At 41.1% G+C, this 26,782-nt stretch overlaps 1 protein-coding gene across 5 annotated transcripts in view; it reads left to right on the top strand.

The window, feature by feature from the left end:
• Window positions 1-26,782, top strand: part of JMJD1C (jumonji domain containing 1C) — a 159,038-nt gene that overhangs the window by 126,979 nt on the left and 5,277 nt on the right. For 3 of the 5 annotated variants that reach the window (XM_042033379.1, XM_042033382.1, XM_042033384.1), the window contains 17 exons: window positions 14-1,701; window positions 4,783-4,955; window positions 5,273-7,479; window positions 10,094-10,295; window positions 12,052-12,266; window positions 13,219-13,371; window positions 16,165-16,254; window positions 17,541-17,668; window positions 17,850-18,063; window positions 18,560-18,774; window positions 19,042-19,320; window positions 19,708-19,876; window positions 20,287-20,377; window positions 20,486-20,616; window positions 21,726-21,848; window positions 22,884-23,023; window positions 25,228-25,404. In XM_042033379.1, coding sequence (XP_041889313.1) covers window positions 14-1,701; window positions 4,783-4,955; window positions 5,273-7,479; window positions 10,094-10,295; window positions 12,052-12,266; window positions 13,219-13,371; window positions 16,165-16,254; window positions 17,541-17,668; window positions 17,850-18,063; window positions 18,560-18,774; window positions 19,042-19,320; window positions 19,708-19,876; window positions 20,287-20,377; window positions 20,486-20,616; window positions 21,726-21,848; window positions 22,884-23,023; window positions 25,228-25,404 — 6,395 coding nt within the window. The remainder of the gene's footprint in view (window positions 1-13; window positions 1,702-4,782; window positions 4,956-5,272; window positions 7,480-10,093; window positions 10,296-12,051; window positions 12,267-13,218; window positions 13,372-16,164; window positions 16,255-17,540; window positions 17,669-17,849; window positions 18,064-18,559; window positions 18,775-19,041; window positions 19,321-19,707; window positions 19,877-20,286; window positions 20,378-20,485; window positions 20,617-21,725; window positions 21,849-22,883; window positions 23,024-25,227; window positions 25,405-26,782) is intronic. The other 2 variants (XM_042033383.1, XM_042033381.1) reach the window with 2 other exon arrangements.

The raw sequence follows: 26,782 nt of genomic DNA, 5'->3' as shown, positions 1-26,782 counted from the left end.
GAAAATGTGATAGACATGTTTTTATCTTTTACAGAAAACCCCAAAACCAAAAATAAACACTTTCTTAGTAAAAGAAGAAAACCTGAAGAGGATGAAAAAAAATTAAATATGAAGAGACTGCGGACAGACAATATCTCAGATTATTCTGAGAGCAGTGACTCGGAAATTTCAAATAAAAGATTAACAGATTCATCCTCAGAGCAAAATTCAGAAAATGAGTTAAAAAGCAAGAACTCTTCAAAGATAAATGGAGAAGAAAGAAAATCCCAAACTACTGAGGGAGTAGAACAGACACTAACAGATAGACGGTCTCCATGGGATGAAGTACAGCAGGATAAAAACCATGAAGAGACTGAAAGACTGAAGTCGTCAGTCTTGGATCAGCAGGAAAAATCTTCACTCCATGCAGCAGAGCAGCCAACACTTCATGAGCAGAATGCCAAGGATTCACATGTTCAAGAGTGTAATGCAGAAAAACATCATACTGTGGAGTTAAAGAATGAGCAGTTTTTACCCAGACCACCTACTCCGAAATGTGTTGTTGACGTTACTAATAAAAACAACTCTGAAAAGGAGAACCAGGATAATGCTGCAAGTACCTTTGGTTTGCAAGCAGTTCAGAAAATAGAATCTCACAGCAGTGATTTAAAGCAGCAATTTACAAATGCAAATTTCCTTGAAGCAAGGAAACAGGAAGCTGATCAAGGTTGGGTTAGCAGTGTTGGTAAAACGGATTTGATACAACCTGGGGTTGTAAAAACATTACCAGTAAATGAACACTTAAATTCTGAAAAAGTGCAGTATGGCTCATTTATGTCTTCGTTAAATGTAGCTTCTGTAGCAGAAGAGAGTAAACTGCGTAAACAAAGTCCAGTCCCCGATTCTGTGAAGTCAAAATCTAGTGCTTCAGTTGATCATCCTAAAACAAAGTCACCTGATGTTAAGCCTAAATTCACCCAATCTTCTGATACTGTGAAGTCTAAGGTTAGTTCCCAAAACAGTCATGCTACTGGATTAACAAGGTCAGCCAATAAAACTGATCATGATTTGCCTAGGTCTAGTTTTCATCCAGTTCCAGCTAGAGTTAGTGCTCTAGAAGCTACTAAGAGTCCTCTTATCATTGACAAGAATGAACATTTCACAGTATACAGGGACCCCAGTCTGATTGGACAAGAAACAGGAACTAATCACATTTCACCTTACTTGCATCAGCATAATTATCCTCTGCATTCCTCATCCCACCGAACCTGTTTAAATCCAAACGCTCATCATCCTGCATTAACTGGTTCATCCCATCTGCTCGCTGGGTCTTCAGCTCAGGCTCCCTTGTCCGCTATTAACACTCACCCCCTTAGTAGCGCATCTCACCATTCTGTTCATCACCCTCATCTACTTCCCGCAGTGTTGCCCGGAGTGCCTGCTGCCTCCCTGCTGGGTGCCCACCCGCGACTAGAGACTGCTCATGCTAGCAGCTTAAGCCATTTGGCATTAGCACACCAGCAGCAGCAACAGATGTTACAACACCAGTCTCCACATCTTCTCGGACAAGCTCATCCTTCTGCTTCCTATAATCAGCTAGGGCTTTATCCAATTATTTGGCAGTATCCAAATGGAACACATGCTTACTCAGGACTCGGTCTGCCCTCCTCCAAATGGGTCCACCCAGAAACTCCTGTTAACGCAGAGGCTTCCTTGAGAAGGGTAAGTTGAGATCCTTTCTTAATGACTTATTTAGCTGGGCCTGGTGTTTCCCAGCAGTGATTTCCTAGGTACAGATGTGGTAGTTTGTGTCACACTGAGTATACTGTGCTGGTGGGGTTTTTAAGTAGGCAGAGAACTAGGAATGGAACTACAGCAGTAACCACTGTCTCATGGTGGATGTGCGTAGGGAGTTTTTCCGGACCTTGATTTCCTAAGAATTCTAAAGAAAAATGAAATGTTTGGTTTTAGTTTATGACTAAAAATGAGGTCAGCCAGCTGGTTTGGGAACTCAAGTTCACAGGATAAATATTTGCTGCCTCAAACTGTGTACCATTGTGTAAGTGAAATATTAGGAGAGGTGGGACAGTTGCCTTCATAGTGAAATTTTGTGCGTGTTCACTCAATAATGGTGAAAGACTGAGAAGGAAGGAGTACTAAATCCAGTGGGAAGTTCTGAAGAGAAATGCTCTTGCATTTATAAGTGTTTCATGCACTATACACCCATTTCTCTTGTCTTTACACCTATCTGTGTACCCTTTCTTGGCGTATCGTTTTCTCCCCTTCTGTTCCTGTTGACACACATCCCTGCCTTGCCATCTGCTTTCTACTCCTCTGTATTCAAGTCAGGGTGATTCCTCTGTCTGTGTGCTGCGTGTAACCACTGAAGTCTCAGAAGAAATGGTCTGTGTTTTTCAGCCTAGCGCCCTGTGCGGCGGTGGGGTTTGGCAGGCAGACGTGGCAATTACAGGAAAAGTTTTCGCAGCTCCTGCAGGCTTGGGGATATGGCATGCTCATTGCAGGCATCTCAGAGGAATAGTGTAAGATGAAGCATGTGTAGTGCAGACAGAAACTTCGGAGAGCTTTACTGCCAGCTTCAATCAAACCTCCACTGAGCATGTGCATAGTGATCTTTCAAGGCTTTCAACTTGGCCTAATTTGGGCAGATTTTCACAGGGACCACAAAAGGCGTGTCACTGACAGTGGTCCTTCTGCCAAATTGTAAGCCTTTGTGTCAAAGCTTGGCATTCTGAATGGTTAGAAAGATTTTTTTTTTTTTTTCTTTCTTTTCTTTTTCATCATGGGGACGGCTATTCGTCCCCAGACTCGTGCTTGAGAAAAGCCAAACCATTGTGGCTAAGTCTTACCCAAAACAGTCAGTTTGAGTTGGCCTTGTAATATGAAGTGAGTTTGATCGAAAATGTGATAAAATCAAAATGTAGCAGTGAAGAAAAGCCTAAGAGAAAACGATAGGTGGGTTTATCTTTTCGTGTTGCTGCCTGCTCCACCCCATACGGGCGTCCATTTTAAAGAACTTAGGATAGACATTGTTTTCACTTTGGCTGCCTGAAATATGCATCTCTGCATACTGAGGCACGTAGCTTTTTAATTATGTTGATATGTGGCAATTGTCTTGTGGTGACTTGTCTTCTGGCTCTCGCACTGGAGGCCTTTTTTAAATAGATCTTAGAAACCCAGAGTGGGTGTTTCCACGGTCGGTTTGTATGGATGCCACAATCACAGAAAGGGATCTGTGTTTCGGCTGTAAGAGCAGCAGCAGCATCCACCCTTGGCTCAGAGCTGAGCTATGTCTCTGAACTGAAGGAAGTGTGCCCCAAGCCCACCTTCTCTTACTGTCCTTGGGTGGCTGTGGCAGCTCCCGTGTTTGGGCTGGGCAGTAGATGGTTGCAGGTGGAGTCACGAAGCTGTTTGAGCAATGCTTGGTGCTCAGGCAGATGTTCCCCAGCTCCTCTAGGGAGAAGGTGACGGGCCTTCTTTGCATAATACTTTAATACAGCTTACAGGCTGTTCGTGGGAACTCACCACAGCGTGGGAACTCCTGGCCTAGGAAGCGTGCACACTAACACTGTGAGCACAAACCCAGGTGGCTGCTTTAAATATTCAAAAACACAGAAATCAGAACTTCAGATTTGTAGCACCTGCAGATCTATTCTGTGTGCATGTGTCACGAGAGCTCTTGGCTCCCGTTCTGCTGCAGTAGTTCCCAACTGGAGTTGCCGGGTCTGGGGAGAAGGATGGGGATGGACTGCTGAGGAGCATAGGGAGAGGAAGAAGGTAGGGATGGATCAGCACCGCAAGGCTTTGGGGTGTGCAGGAAAGCTCACTCTTGGCTTGTCCCCGGCACTTGAGCCCCACTTGAACAGGTGTCCTGCCTTTCCACTCCACTGCGTGCGCTTCTCATAAGCAGGTCTCCTAAGGCGGAGGAGAGAGAGAGAGGGCAGGAGCAGAGAGAGTGCTGCTCCTGCTCTTTTCTGCAGGCTGTTACACAAGTTTCAGAGAGGATAAGAAAACAGAAAATGAACAAAGTAGTAGATTAAACAGTAGTTCCATAGATGAAGACTTACCAGTGTGTCTAAACGAGGAGGCCCACCTTTAAAATGTTTAGATACACAGCATAAATTTGGCCTATGTGTTTGCCATGCTTCACAGTATGGCAGGTGTGTACATTTATGGGTTTCATAGTGTGATGATGATGATGATGCCAAATAAAAGTGCCTGGCTAAATAAAGCAGATTGATAAGGATTATCATACTTAAATCATTTGGTTGGGGCAGGAGAGGAACAAACCAGGAAAGAGATACTTATATCCCTTTTATAGAGATTTGTCATAAAGCTGGAGATAAAATTGCTTCCAGAAATACCAAGCCATATTTGTATTTTTAAAGAAATACTTCTTGCAATTCTTTGAAGAGGTAATGGTCTTCTTACTAGTAACAGAATTTAGGTGTTGTCAGGTTGTCTTCGGTTTGTTAATTTTGATGAGCTTGAGATGCTGTTCTAGAATTAACTGCTCATCTTGAGTACTTGAAAATTAAATGGTTCTAAGAATGCTTCTGAAATGTGTAAACTGTTTTGTATACTGGAAGTCCAGAGGAAGTACAGTTGTGTTTCAGTTGATCAAAAAAGTGACTTTAAATGTTAAATTTTATTTACTGTCTATGATTTGATACTGAAATACATTACTTCACTTGGATCATTGATAGGACTTGGTAGAGTGACCCTTGTGGTCCCGTGATTATTTTGAAATCTGATTTTATTTTTTGTTTTGGTTGGTGTCAACAGAATACTCCCAGCCCCTGGTTACACCAGCCCACCCCAGTGACCTCAGCTGACAGCCTTGGTTTACTGAGTCACATTCCTGTGCGACCGTCCAGCGCAGATCCCCTTCGGCCTCTTAAACTGGCTACGCATTCCAGCCCACCATTGTCCAAAAGTATTGTAGACCATCGCAAAGAGTAAGTTTGCTGTTGATCTCTGTGTGAGGGGGTACATTTCAGCAAGTGATGTTGCCTTTTAGCTTCCTTTTAGTTTATTTGTAGACGTGGTTGCCTGTGGGGGACACAGGCTTGTCAGTGTGTTGCCTTCTTGACTAGGAGTGGTACTTGAGTTCATGAATCATTCGAAGATTTCTGGAAATTGTACTTAATATAGAGAAAAGTTTATTTTGTGTTAATAGATAACTTTGTTCAGGGCACGGGAAGAAAGGTCTTCCGTCTAGCACGTTGTACTACATTCAGACTAACCTGTGTTTGCTTAACCTTTCTTCAAACAGAGAACTGGAGAGAAAAACGTTTGTTGACCCTTTGCGTTCTGTTACCACTGCGCCAGTGAAGAGTGAGCTAGAGCAGAGCAGAACACAGGCAGCAAAGGAGAGCCATATGCACAGACATTATGCAGATCCAATGTTGAACCAGCTGCCAAGGCCACCACAGGAGACTGGGGAAAGACTGAGCAAATACAAAGAAGAACACAGACGGATACTCCAAGAAAGTATTGAAGTTGCTCCTTTTACAGCTAAAATAAAGGCACTGGAGGGAGAGAGAGAGAACTACTCCAGGGTAACATCCTTATCTTCAAGTCCCAAAAGCCATTCAGTAAAATACGACAAAGACGCTGAACGTTCTGTGTCAGAACTGTATAAAATGAAACATTCAGTTCCGCAGAGTTTGCCACAGAGTAACTATTTCACTACCCTGTCTAACAGTGTAGTAAATGAACCACCAAGATCGTACCCATCAAAGGAAGCTTCAGGTGCATATGTTGATAAGCAAGCTAATTGTCCTTCAACAGCAGCTAGTCCCCAGGCTCTCCCCTCCTACATTTCTTCCCTTTCAAAACCTCCACCTTTAATTAAGCACCAACCAGAGAGCGAAGGCTCTACAAGCAAGATACCCGAGCAGCTTCCACAGTCGGTGCAGTCTCACTCTGTAAATTCTTTCAGAAGTGACAGCAGGAGCCCTACTCAGTTGTCAGTCTCATCTTCAAATACACTCCGGAGTATGCCTGCCTTGCATAGGGCCCCTGTGTTTCACCCTCCTGTGCACCAGAGCCTGGAGAAGAAGGAGAGCAGCTATAGCAGCCTTTCACCTCCAACTCTAACCCCCGTTCAACCAGTTAATGCTGGTGGTGGCAAAATACAGGAGTTGCAGAAACCGCCAACTTTAGTACCTGAGCCCAAGGAAGCCCAGACTGTTTACAAGGGCACTTCTGAGCAGAATTTATCAGAAATGTGGAAGTCTAATAATGCCCCAAATAATGAAAAAGTAGATTGGCACAGTGAAAGAATGAGTGGAAAGTCGCAGTCCGCTACAGCATCTGTTATTGTGCGTCCTCCTTCTAGCACAAAATACGAGAATGTACCAGTAATGCAGTCTGCTTCCAAAGATCGAGTTAGTGAGAGATCTTCAGCTGTGACAAATCAAGCAGATTGCCTGAAAACAGCGGAAGCCAGGGAGACTGGAAGAGTCATCCTGCCAAATATGAACTCAGACAGTGCTCGCACACAGTATGAAAAGAAATTTCCAGCTGTCTCGCAAGGCAGCATTCCTCGTGCTGTCACCCCTACCACAACTATCATCTGCAGCACCAAAACGGATGTCACCGCATCAGCAGCAACGACGACCAGCGTGTCGAGCCGCGGGAGCTCTGAAGTGACCTACTCAGTGTCGAGCGCAGTATCCTGCGCGCCGCTGGAGTGCGCGGCCCCGAGAGCGGCCGGCCAGGCGGCAGCGCAGCCCCAGGAGTGCAAGGTCAGCACTTCAGCTCCGGTTGCATCCGCTGTTGGCAGCACAGGCAGCGCTGCTCAGCCCAGCTCGGGATTCTCCACCTCTACCGACTTTGTCCATTTGAAGAAGCACAAGGCAGCGTTGGCTGCAGCTCAGTTTAAAAGTAGTAACACCACTGAGACCGAGTCCAACTCTGTGAAAAATCAGACATTTTCAACCTCTCTCTCCCTAGACAGTGCTATCGTCTGTAATACAATAAACAAAGCGAACTCTGTAGGCAGTGGGCAGACTTCCCAGACGAGTCAGCCAAACTACCACACTAAACTGAAAAAGGCTTGGCTAACAAGGCATTCAGAGGAAGATAAAAACACTAATAAAAAAGAGAATTCAGGGAACAGTGTTTCAGAAATTATTAAGCCGTGTACTGTCAATTTAATAGCTTCTACATCAAATGATTTGCAAAATAACATAGATAGCAAAATCTTGGCAGATAAGTTTGTGAAGGAAGATAAGCACCCAAGGAGAAAAGGAAAACGAACTTACGAGTCTGGCTCTGAAAGTGGTGACTCTGATGAAAGTGAGAGCAAGTCAGAGCAAAGGACTAAACGGCAGCCCAAGCCAACTTACAAAAAGAAACAAAATGATTTGCAGAAAAAAAAGGGTGATACCGAGGAAGAAGTGAAACCAAATGGTGTTCTTAGCAGGAGCGCCAAAGAAAAAAGCAAGCTGAAGTTACAGAGCGGCAGTAACAGCAGTGAGTATATTAATCTGATTTGGAAGGCACAGAGGAGTGTGAAGTCCAACACTGTTAATCCTGGAGGGTTTGTCATGCACGATAGCTGGGAAAAGAGCTAAAAAGCATGCCTGTGTAAATGAGTAGGTCCAGATTTATCTGTCTTGAAGCCATTTGAAATATCCTGGTGTAAGATACAGACCGTTTTGTATATCTGTGTTAACAAACTGGTTCTTGGCCTAAAAATAAGCAGTAAACAAACTGGTTTATGCTGTCCATCAGAATTGAGCAGGCTGGTGCATATAGTTGTGCCACTTATATTGAGCTATATATATATATATGTTTGGGGTTTTTTTTGTTTTAAGATCTAATGCATTTATTTTTAGAGCACTGCTGGAGGGAAAGTTTCTCTGTTGTTGAACTCTAATTCATTCTTTGATCAGAAAGCCAGAGGCAGTTCCTTGAGAGCCTGCTGCCACTCAGTTATGATTTGGTTAATTTAATGAAAGGTTTAAGGGAGAATCATTTCACACTCCTAACTAGCATGTGTACTACATGGTGTTAACATCCCTCTTGTTTAAGGAATGAAAAAATCTAGGGAAATAAAAAATTCAATTTAAATGTAATACTGTAACATGTAGCAGATTGTAACTAGATTAATCTGAGAAGAGAAACTGGTCTGCCAACATAAGGGATTTGATTTAAAAACTTGCCTTATTTTTTATCCCAATTTATTCTTTTCCAAGGACTCTTCTTTGTCTTTGGTCTGGTTAAGTATGAGAGAGTCTACCATTAAATTACTTCTTGTAAGAATTTTTAAGTACAGGTAGCAAGAAAATGAGCAATTCTGCCTGTAATTACATTCTGTGGCTTTTCACTGTCTGGTGTATAAAGTTACTCTTCTGGTATCTGAGAGCACTTGATGGCTGAATTCTGCTGTGTGCTGGAAGTGTTGTAGTCCATCTAAAGTACTCTGGATATTTGGTCCAGTGCTAATAGTATTACTTTTTCTTTCTGCCTCAAGTAAAGGGAAGATCAAGGCAAACATGCCTGTAAAATCTTTCTCAGCTTCACTTCTTAAAGTAAACTGTAAATGCTTACACTTAACATGTTATGTGTTTATGACCTTTGTATTGTTGCAAAACATTTTTAGTGGTAAATTTCTGCAAGAGAGCTGGTCAGAGATTTTTCTTTCAAAAAGAACTTTCCACAAAGTTTTACACAAAATCATAGTCAACCTTGAGGAGCTTTCAGGAAAGATGATGTTCCCTTGGAACAGCTGCCTGGGTTCTCTGTAGGTGGCTGGAGGTAAAAACTAACTTGTGCTTCAGGATCTGGGGCTCGGTGGTGGTTTTGCAGCATGGGTGGTATGTGGATTCTGCCAGGGTTGAAGAGTGCTTTGTCCTGGTGCCGTTTTGGAAAGCCCCGGGAGCTCGTGCGCTAGCCAGAGTGCTCAGAGCTCCAGGCTGTGAGGCTCCCTCCTGCAAAGCAAGGCATTTCACAGCCCTGCAAGTGCTGGGGGTCTTCCAAGTGTGCCTACCCATAGAGCTTGAAGTATAGCAGCTCCTAGATGACACCCGAGATCTCTGCTTCCAGGGCAGAAAACACTGGTCTGGAGTAGTAAACCTGTACTTGGGCCTTTTCTACTCCTGGTTTTAATCCAGTTACTGTCATGCCTTGGATGAGTATGGAGTGTGGTTTCTAGGCCTTGAACTGAGGCATAGGCAGTCTGTCACTTGCAAAGTTTGTTCAAGTCATCTCTGGCAACATACCAATCTGAGCCCAGGTACCAAGTCCACAGTTAGCACCCTGACCCCTTTATCATCCTACATCAGATCTCTGTTTACAGGACATGAACTTTCAAGAGTAGTGCTAGATGAAATGAAATGACAGATACTTCTCTGTCTGCAGATAAGAGTGGTGCCACTTTTAAGACTCCTTAAAATGAAAGCTTGGTTAAGTAACAACAGGGTTCAGTTTCAAAACCTGTATGTGAAAATTGCACTTGTTACCCAATAGACTTGCTCCTCATGTTACTTGGTGTCAGATCTGCTGACTTCAGTATTGAAAATAGAATTACATTGCTCAGCCTTGCAAAGCCAACAAACCAGACGGAGTGTAGATGGATTCTGTGAATATAGCTGCTATTCTGTAGTCATATTTGTAACCTTCAAAAAATAAGTTTTGAGGGAGTTGGAGTTTGCTTTTGGGTAAGTTTTTATAAGCTCTGCTTTTAATCGTTAAATTGTGGCCTTTTTTGCCTAAACCTTCACTTGAAACAGAGTTCCTGCTTAACTTTCATGCAGTATTGTGTGTCTTTGCTTTTTTTGTCAGAATGAGATTCTGGAGATGGTTATAGTAGAATACCTGTTGAATGATACACCTAATATAGAGGAAAATGTAGTGTCTTGGGAGCTTAGCAGGTATTTAACTGTGCTCCTGCCCTGTGTAAGTTTAATTGGTACCTTTGCTTTTTTAGCTTCAATGCTGACAGGCAGGCAAGTGGAAATAAAAATGAAATATGTTATTCAGGTAACAAATGTACCTGAAAAAAAGTTGGACGCTGACTATCTTGACTGTGATCTGTGAGTAAGCAGTGCCAGTGCCTCATCTGAAAATCTCCTTACTTTTGCAGCTGGTATACCTCGCTCAGTGTTAAAAGATTGGCGCAAAGTAAAGAAGCTGAAGCAAACGGGAGAGTCCTTTTTGCAGGATGATTCTTGTTCTGAAATAGGACCAAATTTGCAAAAATGCAGAGAATGTAGGTTAATAAGAAGTAAGAAGGGAGAAGAACCAACTCACTCACCAGTGTTTTGTAGATTTTACTACTTTCGGCGGTAAGTACGAATAGTTTCCTGGTAATGTGGTGCTTCAGCTTTTAAGAATAATACTGACAAAGGACTGGCATACTTGAAAGTATGTCTTCTTTTTCTTCTTTTTCTTCTTTTTCTTCTTCTTCTTCTTCTTTTTCTGGCTCAGTCAGTCAACTTGATAAAAGACAGCATCTAATTTAACAGTATTTACATTTGTATTTCTTTTGTGGATTGACTTCATCGCTGTTTAAAGCTTTATAGCAAAGACATCAGAACATCTGCCTGATGTACCTTAGGCAAGCAGAAAAAACAGCACATCACCATTTCACAGGTGTCTGACATTTGAAGTGGGATTTTCAAAAGGCAAGCTTCAGTTTTTATGGACAAGTTGTACAACCGCAGAGTTGCACTTATTCGTAATTGTTCTTATGCCAGTATGTGGTGGGAATGTTGCTCGGAGTTTTCTGAGGACAGAGAAGAGTTGTGACCTCCTTTTTCACAATTAGCAGCTCATCAAGGAAAACTGAAAAGGAAGAAAATTTCCTGGGGTGCAGTGTAGTGCACGTGGGTGCAGGAAGCACCAAGAAAGGGTAAAACAGCTTCAATTTGTGTATGGACTGTGCTGTCAATACTAATCCAACTTGTTTTCGACAATAAACTGTTCCCTAAATGGGGTTTAATTTTTTTGTAATGGCTCTTTAGTTACAAGACTCGGTAGATCTGTAGGAGTCATTTCAAGGTTGGACTGTGAATGCCTTCTCTGTAAGAATATTTGCTTCCTAATGTGGCGAAGTTGGAATTTTGGTTGGTTTTTTTTGCTCTATAAAGGAGAGAACATAAAGGTTTGCCAGCATTTAAAAAAACCAGTATAGAATTTAAAAACTTGGAATGTTTTGATTATATTGTGGTAAAATTTAAAGCTATTTAATTACTTTCATTGTAATTGAACGCAATTTCATTGTGTTTAGATAGTAGGGCTTGAATTGCAAAAGAAGTTTACAATTCTGTTGGAAGTTGTTGTAGCTGAAAGTTGATAGTTTCATCTTGTTCGTTTGAATACATATCTAAATGTAATTTTTGGTACTTCTAAATTCAGGACTGTTTTGCTGGCATAAATTCCTTAACTGTTACAATCACATCTGTGTAATGACTTACCCTGTTTTGGATAGATGGAATAATTAATTGTTACTGCTTAAAAATAGGCTAAGTATAGCCAGTTAGTGGAACAGTACTGGGTAGGGTAACAGGAAAGCCTTTTAAAGGTCACAGCTTAGTGGATACAAAAATGTTATCTTCTGTTAGTGATTTGTTCTGCCTAGAAAAATATAAGTTTAGTGTTTGAACTCATGTTTTCTCAGTATGAGAGCAGTAGGATACAAAAATCTATAAAATATAAGTCAGTGACTGCTGTCACAGACATTCTGAAAATTGAAAGTGAGGAGTAGGTGGAACCAAACTTTGACCAAAATTAAAAAGAAAAAAAAGAATTTTTCTGTCTGCAATTTTAAAGGAGTAATAAATGCTAGAAGAGAGAATGATGAGTGAATGGAATGCAAAAAAGTTCCTAAAAGGTTAGTTTGTTTTCATGCTTGCTTATTGGTAATTTCAAAACTATTTTCATCAGTAGGATTTATTTAAAAATTAAAAAATATTGTAGCATGATAAGGTAAAAAGAAAACTTTTGTGTTGTACGATTTAAGCAGCAAGGTAAAGTAGCAAGTAAACTGGAGAAGTCACAGAGTATAATACATGCAGTTAAACTATCTGTTTTCATTTTTAGGTTATCTTTTAGTAAGAATGGAGTGGTTAGGATAGATGGTTTCTCCTCTCCTGATCAATATGATGATGAAGCACTGAGTTTATGGACACATGAAAACTATGAAGATGATGAACTGGACCTAGAAACTTCTAAATACATTCTAGATATCATAGGGGATAAATTTTGTCAGTTGGTAACGTCTGAGAAAACAGCCATGTCCTGGGTGAAAAAAGACGGTAAGGAACTCTCAAAGCTCTCAAGCGTTCTGCAGTTTTTCTTGGGTGGCCATTGCTTCCTTTTGCATAGCTCTCTTCCCCTGGCAGTTGGATTTTCCTAGGCTGTTTGGTAAGAAGGCATGCTGGGAAGGACCAGCCCAATCCCCTCCCTGTGCTGGTGGCTGTGCTGGGCAGGGGCCGGGGCCAGGCTGCTGTTGGGTTTGGAGCAGTCTCCATTCCCAGCTTGGCCTCCAGCTCTCCAGCCAGAGCAGCCAGCTCCCAGCCAAGGCCTGTGGTGAGCCAGGTACTGACTGCTGCCAACAAATGGTGTGTTTCTGTGTCTCCTTCCCAAAACAAAGAGAAGAGCGGAGCAGCGTGGGCCCTGCAGAGCGTGTGCTGACACTGTCACCTACCTTCTCCCCACCAACGCCACCATCCGTCCTTCTGGCCCACAGCAGATGGGCACAGGCTGGTGGCTCTGCTAATTCCAGGCTGTGTGAGGAGGAAGTGGGGCAGAAAACATGTACTACTAGCCAGCTCTCCGGAACAGGCAGCTCCCTCCCCTCCTGCCAGCTTCAACTGTCCAGCTCACTGGTTTGGCTGCCCTTGAGATCAAGCATGTCCCATGGGCAGCCAGGTGAAAAACCCAGCTCTCTTAAGTGCATGGGGTTAAAAGTATGTGTTAAAAAAGTTCTTCATACTTGCAGCAATACTTTTTCTGTATGACTTCAGTCTATGTTTTCTGAATGCTTTATTTCTTTATAATGTGTTGATAGTAGCATTGAAGGGGGATGCTGTGTAATGGAACTAAGGGGGTAGATGTTGATGGCCTGTTTATGGAGGATCACTTTCCTCCCCCAAAACCCAGTTGTGTCTGAGGGGAAACTTATGAATGCTTCATCTATAAAGACTATTCATTCTGTGCTTTGCATTTAAATTTCAGTCCTTTTATTCTGCTTATTTTGTATTTCAGCCAAAATTGCATGGAAGAGAGCAGTGAGAGGAGTCCGTGAGATGTGTGATGCATGTGAAGCCACATTATTTAACATTCATTGGGTCTGCCAAAAATGTGGATTTGTGGTCTGCCTAGATTGTTACAAAGCAAAGGAAAGGAAAAGTTCTAGAGGTCAGTTCTTTATGAACTAGAGTATTGTATAGGCTGTTTATTCTCATTTGTTGCAGAGCTGCTGATCCACTATAACTGTCTTTCTGTAAAGTGTTAAATTGCTGCTTGTGTATATTGGTTTCTCTTGATCTTTTTCACCTCCTTTTTTGTCAGTAGATGTAGAATCAGTCATTCAGAAAGCAACTGCTGTGGGGGCTATTTTAGCTCTTTGTCCACGTTTCAGTCTTTTTGTGTGGATTGTTGTGGATTGCTTGTGCCTTGGCCCTCAAGGTTAAATCTTGTTCTTCAGTTGTGAGACTGGTGCTCAGTCACACTTCCCTCTTTATGGTAACTCATTGCTGTTAAGACTTGCCTTGATTTGAATGCTTTCTGGAGTCCTCCCTTCAGAAGTGGCTTGTCATACTGACTTAAACATCCTGTTTTATAGTTTTGTTATAAAAAAGAGATGGAGAAAAATACTTCAGGTAGTATTTAAAATGAATGTTAATAAAAGTTTCACAGTCCATAAGCCTACAGATACACGTGGTTTATCCTCTGCTCTAATGGAAATGTCTACTTTAGTCTGTAGGAAGTGTAACAGGACTGACTTGCAAACCTCTGATTTCTGGGTGACCCAACTGGGTTGCAGTTGAAAGGAGGAATGGCTTGGAGGATTGATTTGGGCTTTGAGCCCTTGGCTGTGACACTGGTGTGCAGGCTGCTTGGTGGAATGCACTGCCTTCCCTGGGAGGCAGGCACTGTGCCCTGGCACAGTTCTGCGGTCAGACGCTGTGCCAGGAGCTGATTCCAGGATAATGCTGTTTAGAAAAGCAGTTCCATGTTTGTCATAGCCGCGTAATGTCCCAGATGTGAATCGTTAGTAAAAGAACGGTTAACTATTAGGTGGCAAAGCTTTGCCAAATGGAGACTCTCATCCGCTTTGTCCCTGGCTTGTGGTGACAAGCCTTCTACACTGAAGTTTTTAGGGAGCTAATGTCAGTATTTTCCCACTCTGAGAACAGTTGCTAGTGCTTTAGTGCTGGAAGCTGCTTCAGCAGCTCTTCACTGGCTGAAGTCTGTGTGCGCACACGTGTGTGCATCCATCTGACGTGGCTTGGGATGTATGCCGAACATTATTTACCCTGGTGGGAACATGCAGTCAGAGGCTTTTTATAGTGTGTGTTAACCAGCCAGGAAAGTTTTAGTAAAATGTCTTAGAAGTTTGAAAAAGCAGTATAAAGAAGGAGGCTTCTCTTCAGTTTTCTAACAGGGAGGACTTTCTCCTTTCTGTTGATTGCAATTTTATGTGTGAAAGCAGAGGTACGACAGCTTCCCTCGCTGCGGCTTAATTTCTCATGATGCTGTGGGATTCATGTGAACTGTGTTGCTTCTTTGGCACTTTCTTAAAAAATGTTCAGAACCACCCACCCATCTATATAATAGGACTTTATATTACACCATTTTTCCTGGAACTGGTAGTTGTTTTTACAGTTGCTGAATGTAACAGAGAATCCCCTGGTTTTTCCCTGCTTCAGCAGGAATGTTAGAGCTCTAAATATTCCAGATTCAGATACTTACCAATGACTTCTCTTATTACTTTACTACATCAGTGAATGAATATACAATCATTGTTATCTTCAGACAGTTCATGGCACCATCAAGTGGAATGCCATGTTATGACATTTCAGTGAGAAAATAGATTAAGTAGATACATGCTGTTTTGTTACCTTGATTTATGTTCGTGACCAGTTGGATATTTAGATATTTTAGGCGCTACAAAAATTACAAAATAGTTTATAAATCCAGTATTTATCTGAAAGAACATTTGGTACATTGTACACCTACTACAGTATAGAAAAAATGCCTTAAGCGTGTTAAATGCTTCTCTTGGTGTGTTCCTTAGTTTAAATTGCCAGAGCTGAGCAAACTGGTAAAAGGCTTGGAAAGATGTCTTAAAATTAGCAGTTTAGTGGATAGGACACAAGACCAGGGATTGAGAGAGAAATTGCCTTTTCTGCCCCAAATCACATAGCAGGTTGGTGACCAGTTGCTTGGCCAGACGTTTTTTACTCTCATTCTTCTTGTGTCTTTTCTTTACACCACAGATTTTGGGACAGTCTTCCTTAATCTTCATAGAAAGCCTCTCTCTCCTACCAGTTAGGCCCTCTCTTCTGGCACAAATGATTTTCAGCCAGTACATACAGACTTAGGGTTTCATGGTTGCTTTCACGTGATGTAAATCTGTGATGCAACTTCCCTCTCCTTTGTGCCATCAGTAACATGGGTGTAGCGGCAAGGTAGGTAGGCTGAATCAGACAGATGATTTGGTTAGAAGTTCGTCTTTTTGGCTTGTCTGACCAGCTCTGGTTGAAACCACACACTTGCAGTTGAAGCATGGATTGTGTCAAATTAGATGAACCATGCAATCACGGCCTAATTGTGTCTCTTTTCCATGGCAGGATTCATCAAGGGAGGCTCATGGCCTTAATGGCAACTGTAAAGGATTTCAGCCTATGTTAAATTGGTAACTCAACTAAATGTGATAAAGGGAATATACTTTGAAATTTGGAGGTAATTGGCAAGGGCCTGTGTTACAGATGCAGCTATTTCAGATTTCAGTATTGTTAAAACTCTCTTTTCCTTATTGTGAAAAGTAGCTGTTGTATGCAAGTCAAGTCCTTGTCACGCAGGATACCTGGACAGAAGACTTAGTTTGTGCAGAGAAATATTTCTAACCAAAACCAGTCTGAAAGACCTCAGCTCCGTCTGTGTGCAACATAAGTGAAGTAAAACATTGGCAATGCTATTTTGCAGATAAGGAGTTGTATGCCTGGATGAAGTGTGTGAAGGGACAGCCTCATGATCACAAGCACCTGATGCCAACACAGATTATTCCAGGCTCTGGTAAGACCATATGTGAACAAGCAGAAGGTATTTTTTTCCCAGGTCCTTCTGTGAAGGGGGGCTAGAGTTGTTTCTTGAAACTTGTCATTTTCCATTTAAAAACCTGGGAATTGAGTTACATCATTGCAAGAAGGTGAGTGGTTCTGGGCAGTTACCAGCACTGAGCACAGATGATAATGAGAGTAAGAGGAGTGTGCTGACAGATACATAAAGGGGTTTTGAGGACAGGCAGTGAAAAAATTGAGGGTCTTTCTTGTGATGGATTTGTACCTTTTCAGAGCAGAATAAAACAATCAGAATGTACTTAATAAATCTGACCTTAGCTGTTAAAATAAAATTTTTAAGTAGTACCACTGAGGCAACAGATTTCTGGGGATTTGTTTTTCGCTGTTGTCTGTCCTACACCCAAAAAAAGAAAAGAAAGGTTTTGGTTCAGATGATTGAGCAAAATACAGTGAAGGAGCTCGTGATAATTGAAAAACTAAGCAGGAATCATAAAACCAGCTAGATTCAGAATTCTGCTTACAACCAAGTATGTTCTCTGAAGCAGTGCTGTTAGGTGTGGTGTAGTGGTTGTTAGCACAGAATTTCTGCCGGCATCTATACAGACCAGAAAATAGAAAACTGATGTGCTCTTAAACATACTAAGTGAATTCCCAGGTTATTTTCATCTGAAAATACAGAACCAGCCATTATTCTATGGGTTGTTGCATGTTAGTTCAGGTAGAAATGAAGGTTGGGTAGATTCCATAGCAAATTCAGATTGTGACATTCCCCAGAACAGGTTCTAGACTGAAACTGGTTTTAATTTTAAATTGTGAAAGTGAACCACTCATCTGGAAACAGCACAGTGAAGACTGCCTACTTAACCTCAGTTTTATTCTTCTGTGCATACCCATTACCAAACAGCCTTCATTTATATGGTCACATACTAATTTTTTTGTCAAGACGTGGCTCACTTCAGTTTGTAGCTGATGGTTTTATTAAAGGAAGCAGTGAATACCCATTGAACAATGAGGAGCAAATAATTAATGGCTTGCCTAATGGGTACCATGCAATGGGCATGCAGAGTGAAAGTTACCTTATTCAGAAGAGGAGTGTGCTGTTACTTGATTGAACGTGTCTCTGCACAAGCTTAAAGATAAACTGGGCAGTCATCTTAGAGTAGTTTCAAATGGTAAATTCAGCATTTTTAATAGTTCAGAACATCAGTGTGTGTGTGTTGTAAAGAGGGTCACAGAATTGATTGACAGCTACTGATGTTTTTCTTCTTAATTGTCTTCTAGTTTTGACAGATCTTTTAGATGCTATGCACAACATTAGAGAAAAATTTGAAATGAAATCCCATTGTCAGTGCACCACAAAGCAGAGCACACAAGCTGCCAAGCTCCCTGCGATGAATGGTGTGTCTCAGGTGAGTCTAAAATGTGTGTTTATATTGCATCTTGTTCAAGTGTTTTGATCCTGGTGGATTTTTGTATTTAAATAGTACCAGTTGCATTTTAGTTTGCATATGTGGTGGTTAAATGCTGGCCATGTCTTTGAAATACATTAAAGTGAAGCTATGTAGTTAAAAATAAATTTGTTCTTTACAGGTTTTGCAGAATGTCCTTAACCACAGTAATAAAATTTCTCTGTGCATGCCTGAGTCTCAACAGCAGAATATTCCTCAAAAGTCCGAGACAAATGGTAACACAAGTCCAAGGAGTGATGTGAGCACAGACAGCAAGTTAACACCACCTGAATCCCAGTCCCCACTGCATTGGTTGGCTGATCTTGCAGAGCAAAAAGCCAGAGAAGAAAAGAAAGGTATATCTTTGAAATCTTCATATCATGTCCATTACTTTGGGGGCACTCCTGGTATGTAATTGAATTAATTAAAAAAAAACAACACCATTTGCTGTTCACAAAAAGAAAAGACAGTGTTCTTTTCTCTATGGGTTCCAACCTTCAAACTGCAGTGCCTTTCCCTGGTGGCATCAGAATCAGAATCAGTCACCAGAAGATCCACCAGTGGAATGAATATGTGTGTGCTGTGGGAGTATTTCCAGCTACAGCATCTCTCACTTGGGACAGGGACTCACTCGGCTGCATGTCTGAGATGCTGAGGAAGGCCTTTACTTGGTCATAGTGTTTGACTGTGTTTTGAAGGATGTAGTTCATCCTCTGGTGTGTTCCCAGGTGAATAAAGCACTAGTGCTGCACAGTCTGTTACCACCACTAGGAAATGCAGGATACTGGTACTGTTCTGTGTGTGCATTGTGGTAACAACAGTGTAAATTTGCAATGATTATTTTTATTTTAGAGAACAAAGAATGTCCGTCTGGAAAACAATCGAAGGAAGAGAAGGACCAGGATAATTTGGAATCCCCAAACTGTAAAAGCTCCCCTCCTGCATCCCAGAACAATGAGCAGGGCTCAACCTTACGAGATCTGTTAACTACAACAGCAGGCAAACTGCGTCTGGGTTCTACAGATGCTGGCATTGCTTTTGCTCCAGTTTACTCTACAGGAGCAGCAGTAAGTGTTTACAAGATGCACAGTTTTTCTCTCAGGATTTGAAAGTCTCTATCAATCTGTTTTGTCATGCTGTAGTTAGAGCAGCCTGATAGGTGTATTGCTTTAAATACTCATAGTTAAAACTTCATATGCACATGCGCACATTTACATTTTATTTGATTTTATATATGGTGTTAAGTGATAAACATCAGAAATGTTACTCAGTTTCAAAAGGAGTTGCATTAAGTTGCTTCTACATTTTTTAAGCATAGATTTGTTTTCTAACAGAGTGGCAAGAGTGGAAGGACTATGCCGAACATTCTTGACGACATAATTGCTTCAGTAGTAGAAAACAAGATTCCACCAAATAGAGCACCAAAGATAAATGTAAAATCTGAAATAAAAGATGAGCCAAAGGATGATAAAAAATGTATTCAGGATGACTGCAGTAAACGGTACAGTGATATCCAGTATTCATGGATCTGTGATAAGCACGTTCTGTGGCTCAGAGACCATAAAAACAGCAACAATTGGAAGCTCTTCAAAGAGTGCTGGAAGCAAGGAAGGGTAGGTATTGAGCAGGTTGGTCAGTGAAGTGACCTCAGCATGAGCTTGGGGAATTGTGTGTTAAAGGACAGAAATGCCTAACTCTGTTTGAAACTGGGGGGCAAAAAAAGCTTGTCAGGTACAGCCCATAGATGAAGCTTGTGTAGTTAAACTTGAATTAACCACTAATAATAAGTAACACATTTCTGTTTTGAAGTTTCAGTTTCCAAAAAGAGTTGACACCTTTGGATATGAGTGTTCCTGGAGGAAGTGCTAGCAGCTCAGTAGGGCCAAGGTCTTCTGTGTGTGTTCCAGACACATTTGTATTCCAGTTCAGTTAAAGAATGTGTTTACTTGGGAAAGGATAAGTAATGATTTTAAAAAATTATTTTATTTTACTTTTTACAGCCTGTTTTGGTGTCTGGTATGCATAAGAAAATGAACTTCAGCCTGTGGAAAGCTGAGTCAATCAGTCTGGATTTTGGAAACCAGCAAGCTGATATCTTGAATTGCAAGGACAGTATCATTTCAAACACCAATGTCAAGGAGTTCTGGGATGGTTTTGAAGATGTTTCGAGTATGTTCCTTAAAATGTATTATGGTATTGATTCTGAAGATGATCAGTGTTAGAAACGGCAGTTAAAAATTATCTTTATGGATCTTGAGTCTTTTAAGAAACTTTAAAAAGAAAGTTCTAGGTAATCTTGTTTCCAGAGAACATGGTGGACACTTGAATTTTGCATGTCTGCAGAGCTAAGGATGCACTATTATACTAGCTAGGTCTTACTGAGAAACCAGGCAAATGTCCTTCTTACTTAACTAGCTGAGTTTGGTTTGTATCATTCTTGAGTCTCGAAATCAACCATCTCCTATTTTACGCGTGAAATTTTGATTCTTGGCAGGTTTAGAGTTAATTCTTATATATCAGTTGAATAAAGTAAAACGCCTACAGTATATTAGTTTTTAGTTATTTCTATTTATTTACAGAACGGCAGAAAGTAAAAAATGGAGAAACAGCTCTACTAAAACTGAAAGACTGGCCTTCTGGGGAAGATTTCAAGGCTATGATGCCAGCAAGGTATTCTGAGTTTAATAGTAGATGTTCTTAAGTCAATCTTAATGTTATTCTGTTTTCTCTTTCTACATAATGACACAAATTCAATTATATTCATCGTTTCTCCTCCAGATATGATGACTTACTAAAAAGTTTACCCTTGCCTGAATATTGTAGTCCAGAAGGAAAACTAAACTTGGCTTCTCATCTGCCAGGATTTTTTGTCCGTCCAGATTTGGGACCCAGACTGTGCAGTGCATATGGTGAGTTTGCCCTACAAGTGCAGCAGTTACTTGTTCCCATACACCTGTAGAATACCACACATTACAATGCTTGATAGAAAGCTGAGCTTTCTTGAAGGATAGTTGCTCACTGAATGCAGGGAAATACTGACTGACTTGGGTATTAACAGTACATGCTCCTGGGGCATGAGAGGTTATCTGCTTCTCCATTTCTTTCTGTCTTTTCTTATGCTATTACACTCTCCTGAAGCATATAAATGGTTAGCTGCTTCTCTACAGTGTTAGAACTTGTCTTTAGTAATGCTCTGGGACACAAAACCTCATGAAATATTATCGTGTTCATAATTCTGGTCATAAATTATTCTCCTCATATTTCTCCTAATTTATTTTGTGTGCTGTACACTCAAAAACCTGTTTAGAAAAGGTTGGTTCCCTCAGACACTTTCCATCTGTTCCTTCTTTTGCAAAGAATTTTGTTCAATTCTGTTTTACAAATAGTTGTAATAGAAACAAGAAATGAGTGCTAATTTGTGACACGATGGCTTTGATTTTAAAAGTTCTCCAAATGTCCTGTGAAAGAAGCATATTAACAATAGTGATAATGGCATGGGTCTGAGAACTGCATCATTAATGCCACTCCAAGGTAACACTGCTCTAAGGCTCAGAGTTCCAGAATGTCCTTTGACTTAAGAATGTTCATTTTCACTTCTTAAAACTAAAATTATTTTTCCTCTTTGCTTGGGGGTTATTTTGATTAAGAACTGTGCTTACAGACAGATACAAAAGTGACAGATTTGATAACCTTTTGTATTCATTGTACCTGTATTCTGCCCTAAACAGCCTGAAGGGTTGAGGGGGAATGGAACATAGCAGTCAGGAAATGTCTCCGATGGTTCTGCTGAAATGTTTTGTTCTGACACAAATGCTGTGTAGGGACAGGTACCTGGGCTAAGAGAGAATCTCAAGGACTCTATTAAAAAGTAACGTTTTCTTGTTTAGCAGGTGAACCAAAACCATGTTTTTAATTTGTGTATCTCAGTGATGCTGAGTATGCTTCAGAAATTTCTTACCCGTTGTTGCATGTTCTGATTTTAATATGCAATACAAACAACTGTTACCTTGTAACATAGGTGTGGCTGCTACTAAAGACCATGACATAGGAACCACAAATCTCCATATCGAAGTTTCTGATGTCGTGAACATCCTTGTTTACGTTGGCATAGCCAAAGGAAATGGAGTACTTTCCAAATCAGGTAACGTGAAGCTCACTCACTGTAAGAGGTGTGGATGGACTGAATGTTCTGCCCCTTCTAAAATTGATGCTGTTCTTGGCAAGGTGATGAAAGAGATCCACAAGAACTTGCTTACAGCTGGGAGATTCTTTGTTTCGAGGGTTTGCACGCACATTAGTTCTATATAAAATACACTGCAGTTCATGAATTATGAAATGATATTTCAGACTCTTTCCACTTTTTTTGCCATTATGTGTAATTGATGCAGTGTTCCTGTGCTGGGACTGGCATAGCTAATGGAATGCAGGGTGAAGGATTTCCTCTGGAAGCTGTGCTCGTTCTAACGATTATGTCAGGATGATGTATTTGCCAAACCGTCTGTTTATTCTGCTGCTTCTGGATGCACTGTGCTTACTCTATTGAATTTGGGCTGTAATGTAATTTTTCAGCACTGGAGAGCTTAAATTGGTGTATGTTAGTCATCTCTAGGAGGTTTATTGCTTATGTGAAACAGTGTTTAAATCACTGAAATAGTTTTGTTTCTTTTCCCTTTTTCTTTTGTCCTCTTATTCCATAATCATCAAATGTAGATTTTGGGTGTGACTAATAGAGCTGCAGTAAGGTTTGCCTTTCATTTGCTTTGTTTTCACTTGTGTATGCACTGAGTTAATAGCAGCAAACTTGAGCATCCTGGAAGAGCTCTGGCTGCAATAATAGCATGCTAAACACTGCTTGTGCTGACTGCAGGAAAACACCTTTTTCATCTTCCCATTTTTTTGGTACCAGCCCTGCTTGTTTATTTCAGGTAGGAGATTGTGTTCTGTCAAATTCAGGAAATGTGAAAAAATTTAAAAATTAAATATTTTTAAGGTATCCGTGGCATTCATGCTCTAGTAACGAGTTACAAACACTGAACAGAAAGATCACCTGGTAGCTTCTGTTGTATTCAGCAAACTTCTATCTGCTCAGTCTTGCACAAGAAATATGAAAAGAAGGTATTTAGTTTCAAAATTTTTCTCCTTCTCACATTTAAAGAATATTTTTGTTGAATCTTAGGAGTTTTGAAGAAGTTGGAGGAGGAAGATTTGGATGACCTTTTAAGGAAGCGGTTGAAAGACTCAAGTGAATTACCTGGTGCTTTATGGCACATTTATGCTGGCAAAGATGCTGACAAGATCAGAGAGTTTCTGCAAAAGGTTAGATTTATTACACATGATTTATAAATATAACGTAAGTAGTTGGTAAATCAAAGGGGGCTGGCAAAAATCACAAACCCCACCTCGATGTTAGAGAAGGGAGGAAAGCAAAATTATTTCCTTTACAGCACATAAAATAAATTATCTTGACCTGCTGCACCACCAGCAAATAAAACATGTAACACACATACTCATTTTTAAGAGGGCTCAGGAGGGCGTGGAGATCTACTCTTGCTCACAAAAGATTTGTCGGATGAGGTTTTTCTGGCACTGATCCATTATTATTGTATTATTGCTGCTGAATTTTTGGTGAATTGTCCTATGCCAAATCCCCTGACCTCACCACCCAGCGGCCACCGATCTTTCCCAGAACTCTGTCACATCAGTCAGCTCAAGGAACATGGCTGGGCAGTGGGGTAACCTCTGCAAGGGCAGCAGACTTCCTTCAGCATCATCCTTCAGCAGCATGTGATGAACAAGTTAGAGCCACATCAGAATCTTTCAGGTTGTTACCTAGGATGAATATCCTTCAATGGCATTAAATTCAGGGATAGCCATCTTGGAAGCAGTTTTCTGTGCCTTGTCTTTAGCACATTTTCATGTTCTCAGAGGTGGCGTTGATGGCTGACGCAGAAATACCAAAGTATCACTGAAGCGATTGCTCAAGGAGAAGTCTTTACTGTCCTCTTCTGTGGAGAGAGATCAGATGAGTTTCCACTGACTGCACCAAAGGGGTCTGTAGACAAACTTGAGGCCAGGGGCTCTTCTGTGAGCAGGGAAAGCCTAAGAAATTCAGCAGTGACGATTCTCTTGGACAATAAAGCAGTGTTTCTGTACCAGGGCATCTGTCCTCCAGTGACTCAAACATTTGCTCTTTGACAGGCTGAACTGTGGGGAAAAATGAGCACTGGTAAATAAAACAAAGCTAATTCCAGGAGATTGTGAATTATACAGCAAGACTTTTTTGTTCATTCAAAACGTAGATGCTCATAAATTAGATGGTGGCTTTTCAGTTTGAAAAAGAGAGTTGTGAACGAAGTCATGAATGCAAAGGAATAGGTGGACGTAAGGGAGTATTCAGCATTTCCTATCTCAGAGCACTTCTGAAACTGTTGTGGATAACTGTGAAACTATTTGAGCAGCAGGTTTAAAACAGAAGCATTTAGGATGCTGTGTAAAGAAGTTTGTCATTTGCTACCGCAGTTTCCCCTGCTATCCCGAATGAATTACGTACCACTGGGTATTTTAGGAGCAGTGGTATTTGGGAAATACTGAATTGGAGATTAATTGATGGGTAAGCATTGGGACTGTTCTGCTGCTGATAAGATAAAAAATCTCAGTATCTTGTTAGAACGGTAATACTCAAGGAGAGTTTCAAGCTCTGCATTACATAATTACATATATTTCATAAATAAAAGTAAAAAAAAAAAAATAAAAAAAAAATCTATGTTTTTAATAAGGTATTTGTTTCCTGACTCATGACAGGTGGATTAGGTCTGTGTTCTTTATGTGTAATCACTTTTTTCTTTTTAGTGACTAGGATTGATTTAGTACCAGTTGATTAGAGTAATATATGTTCCCCTGTGGCTCACTTGATGAGAAATGGTTGTGGAATTCCATTTACTGATGTCAGGAAGTATTTTTATGTGTTCATCATTTTTTCCGAATATGTTCATAGGGTGGTAGGAAAGCAGCTTCTTATCCCAGCATGGTTGAGGTTGGAAGGGGCCCCTTGAGGTCCCTCTGTCCAGCCCTGTGCTCAAGCAGAGTCACCTGGAGCAGGTCTCCCGGGACTGTACAACCCTTGGCTTTATCTGTGGCATTTTCCTGACCTAAGGTAGTGATGTTGCATGTCTGTGTCAAAACTGAAGGTTGTAAGCCTGGGCAATTGGCAGCATAGCAACTCCTGAGCTCAGATTTTATTTTCTGGATTAAAGAAGTCACACAGAGAGCATGTTGCTTATTACTAGATTATTGTGCTGAGTTCTTTAAAGCTCTGCATTTTGGAGTGGGTGTGCTGCAAATGTCTTCAGTTCAGTGAGACTTCCCAGATCCTTTGAGGTTGTTCTGAATCCCTAGCTAGAGTTCTTGTTCGGGTATTGAGAACTGAGTGACATTGCTTGCCAAGCTGGGTATACCTAAAATTTATCAGCAAAAGGTTCAGTTCTTTTGGAAATGACCTGGGATCTTTTCTGTACTTGCAGATAGCAAAGGAGCAAGGCCTAGAAGTTTTACCAGAGCATGATCCAATCCGTGATCAGAGTTGGTATGTGAACAAAAAACTTCGCCAAAGACTTTTTGAAGAATATGGAGTAAAAACCTGCACAGTTATTCAGTTCCTTGGTGATGCTATTATTCTACCAGCAGGAGCACTTCATCAGGTAATGAACCTTAGTTTAAAGACACAGGATTAAATAGCACAATTGCTGTAAAATAACTTTTTTCCAAAGATATGGATATATCTGTTCTCAATTACATTTTTTTTCTTAGTAGCTATTAGCATGTAGGAATGTAAAATAAGGTACATCTGCTGGTGTAGCTGACTAATGTACAGCAAATTGAATGCCTTAAGTATTAGTTCCTTTTTTGCTTTACAATTACAAATGAACAGACGATTATTAAGCATTGTTTTCCACTTTTCATTTTTGTAGGAAATTTCTAAACAAACTGAGTCTAGTTATGGCAGAGTCAGGTTAGTAATTTTTGTCTTCTAAGCCAGAAGTTAATCTAACGGAGGAGGGGCAGGGAGAGCAACCTGAGCAGGTAAACACACCTGGATGTCAGGTGTCATTGTTTTTAAGTCTTCAGCCATAGGAGAATTGGCAGTGGGTATTCTGGTGTTCCTGTAACAGGTATTTGGTTGTTTTCCCATGCCACACTTAAGTTCCTTTTAACACACAAGGTACATCAGTCACCAGGAGTCATCACTGTCTCTTCAGCAGCTTTCCTTATTGTGAGAAAGTGATACCACCTTCGCAGCAGCTGAGCTGATGTAATCCATAGTTGGGCAAGAAGAGTACTGCCAGTGGGGCAGTTCTGGAGAAACAGGATGAATTTGTGTCAGTCAGCCTCAGTTGCCCCCTGGCACAAAGGGTTTGTTGCTGCCTTTAGGCCTTTTTTTTTTTTCCTCACAGTCTGTAAAGTGCTGCTCCTTGGTGAAAACAGGAAAAAAGCTCAATTGTTAAGATGAGATTTTTGGGTCATTCTAGATTTCTTCCTTTCTTCACTCCATTAACCTTTTCCTGCTTCAGCAGGAAAGGGAGCCTGCTGGTTTGCTGTCTTGGCAGCTGTCAAGCACCACTAATGAGGTCACTGACTATCAAGGACTGAGGAGCATCCCCACCCTGCAGTTGGTTGTAAACAATCGTGCTGTTGAAAATCTATCACTGATCTCCCCGTGGGTTCAAGCAAGGCCAAGCCTTTCTGAAGAAGGTGCTATTTGGTTTCCAATCTGCAGATCAGCTTCCAGCTGTGAAAATGGCTCACCATGTCCCTGTGGCCAGGGCAGTGGGGTTTCCTCTGTGAAAAACTGACTGGGTTGTAGTGATGACAGGGGTTCTGTCTCTGAGTGTGTCTGTTGCTGGGGTATTGAAAGCCACCAGTACCTTACCCAGACTAGGCTCCTCCTCATCCCACTGAGTTTCTGAGTGGGTTTGACATGGTGGTATATAGCTCTGGATAGTCTGTGTGGATTTGTTTTCTGGCACAGGAAAGAAAAAACCCAGACAGCCCAAACAGACCTGGGTGACCCAAATCTGG

Source organism: Corvus kubaryi, unplaced genomic scaffold, assembly GCF_017639235.1.
Source record: "Corvus kubaryi isolate FWS band 111438036 unplaced genomic scaffold, C.kubaryi_AGA036_p1.0 37357, whole genome shotgun sequence".
Lineage (NCBI taxonomy): Eukaryota > Metazoa > Chordata > Aves > Passeriformes > Corvidae > Corvus > Corvus kubaryi.
This window is presented reverse-complemented; position numbering and strand designations above follow the sequence as displayed.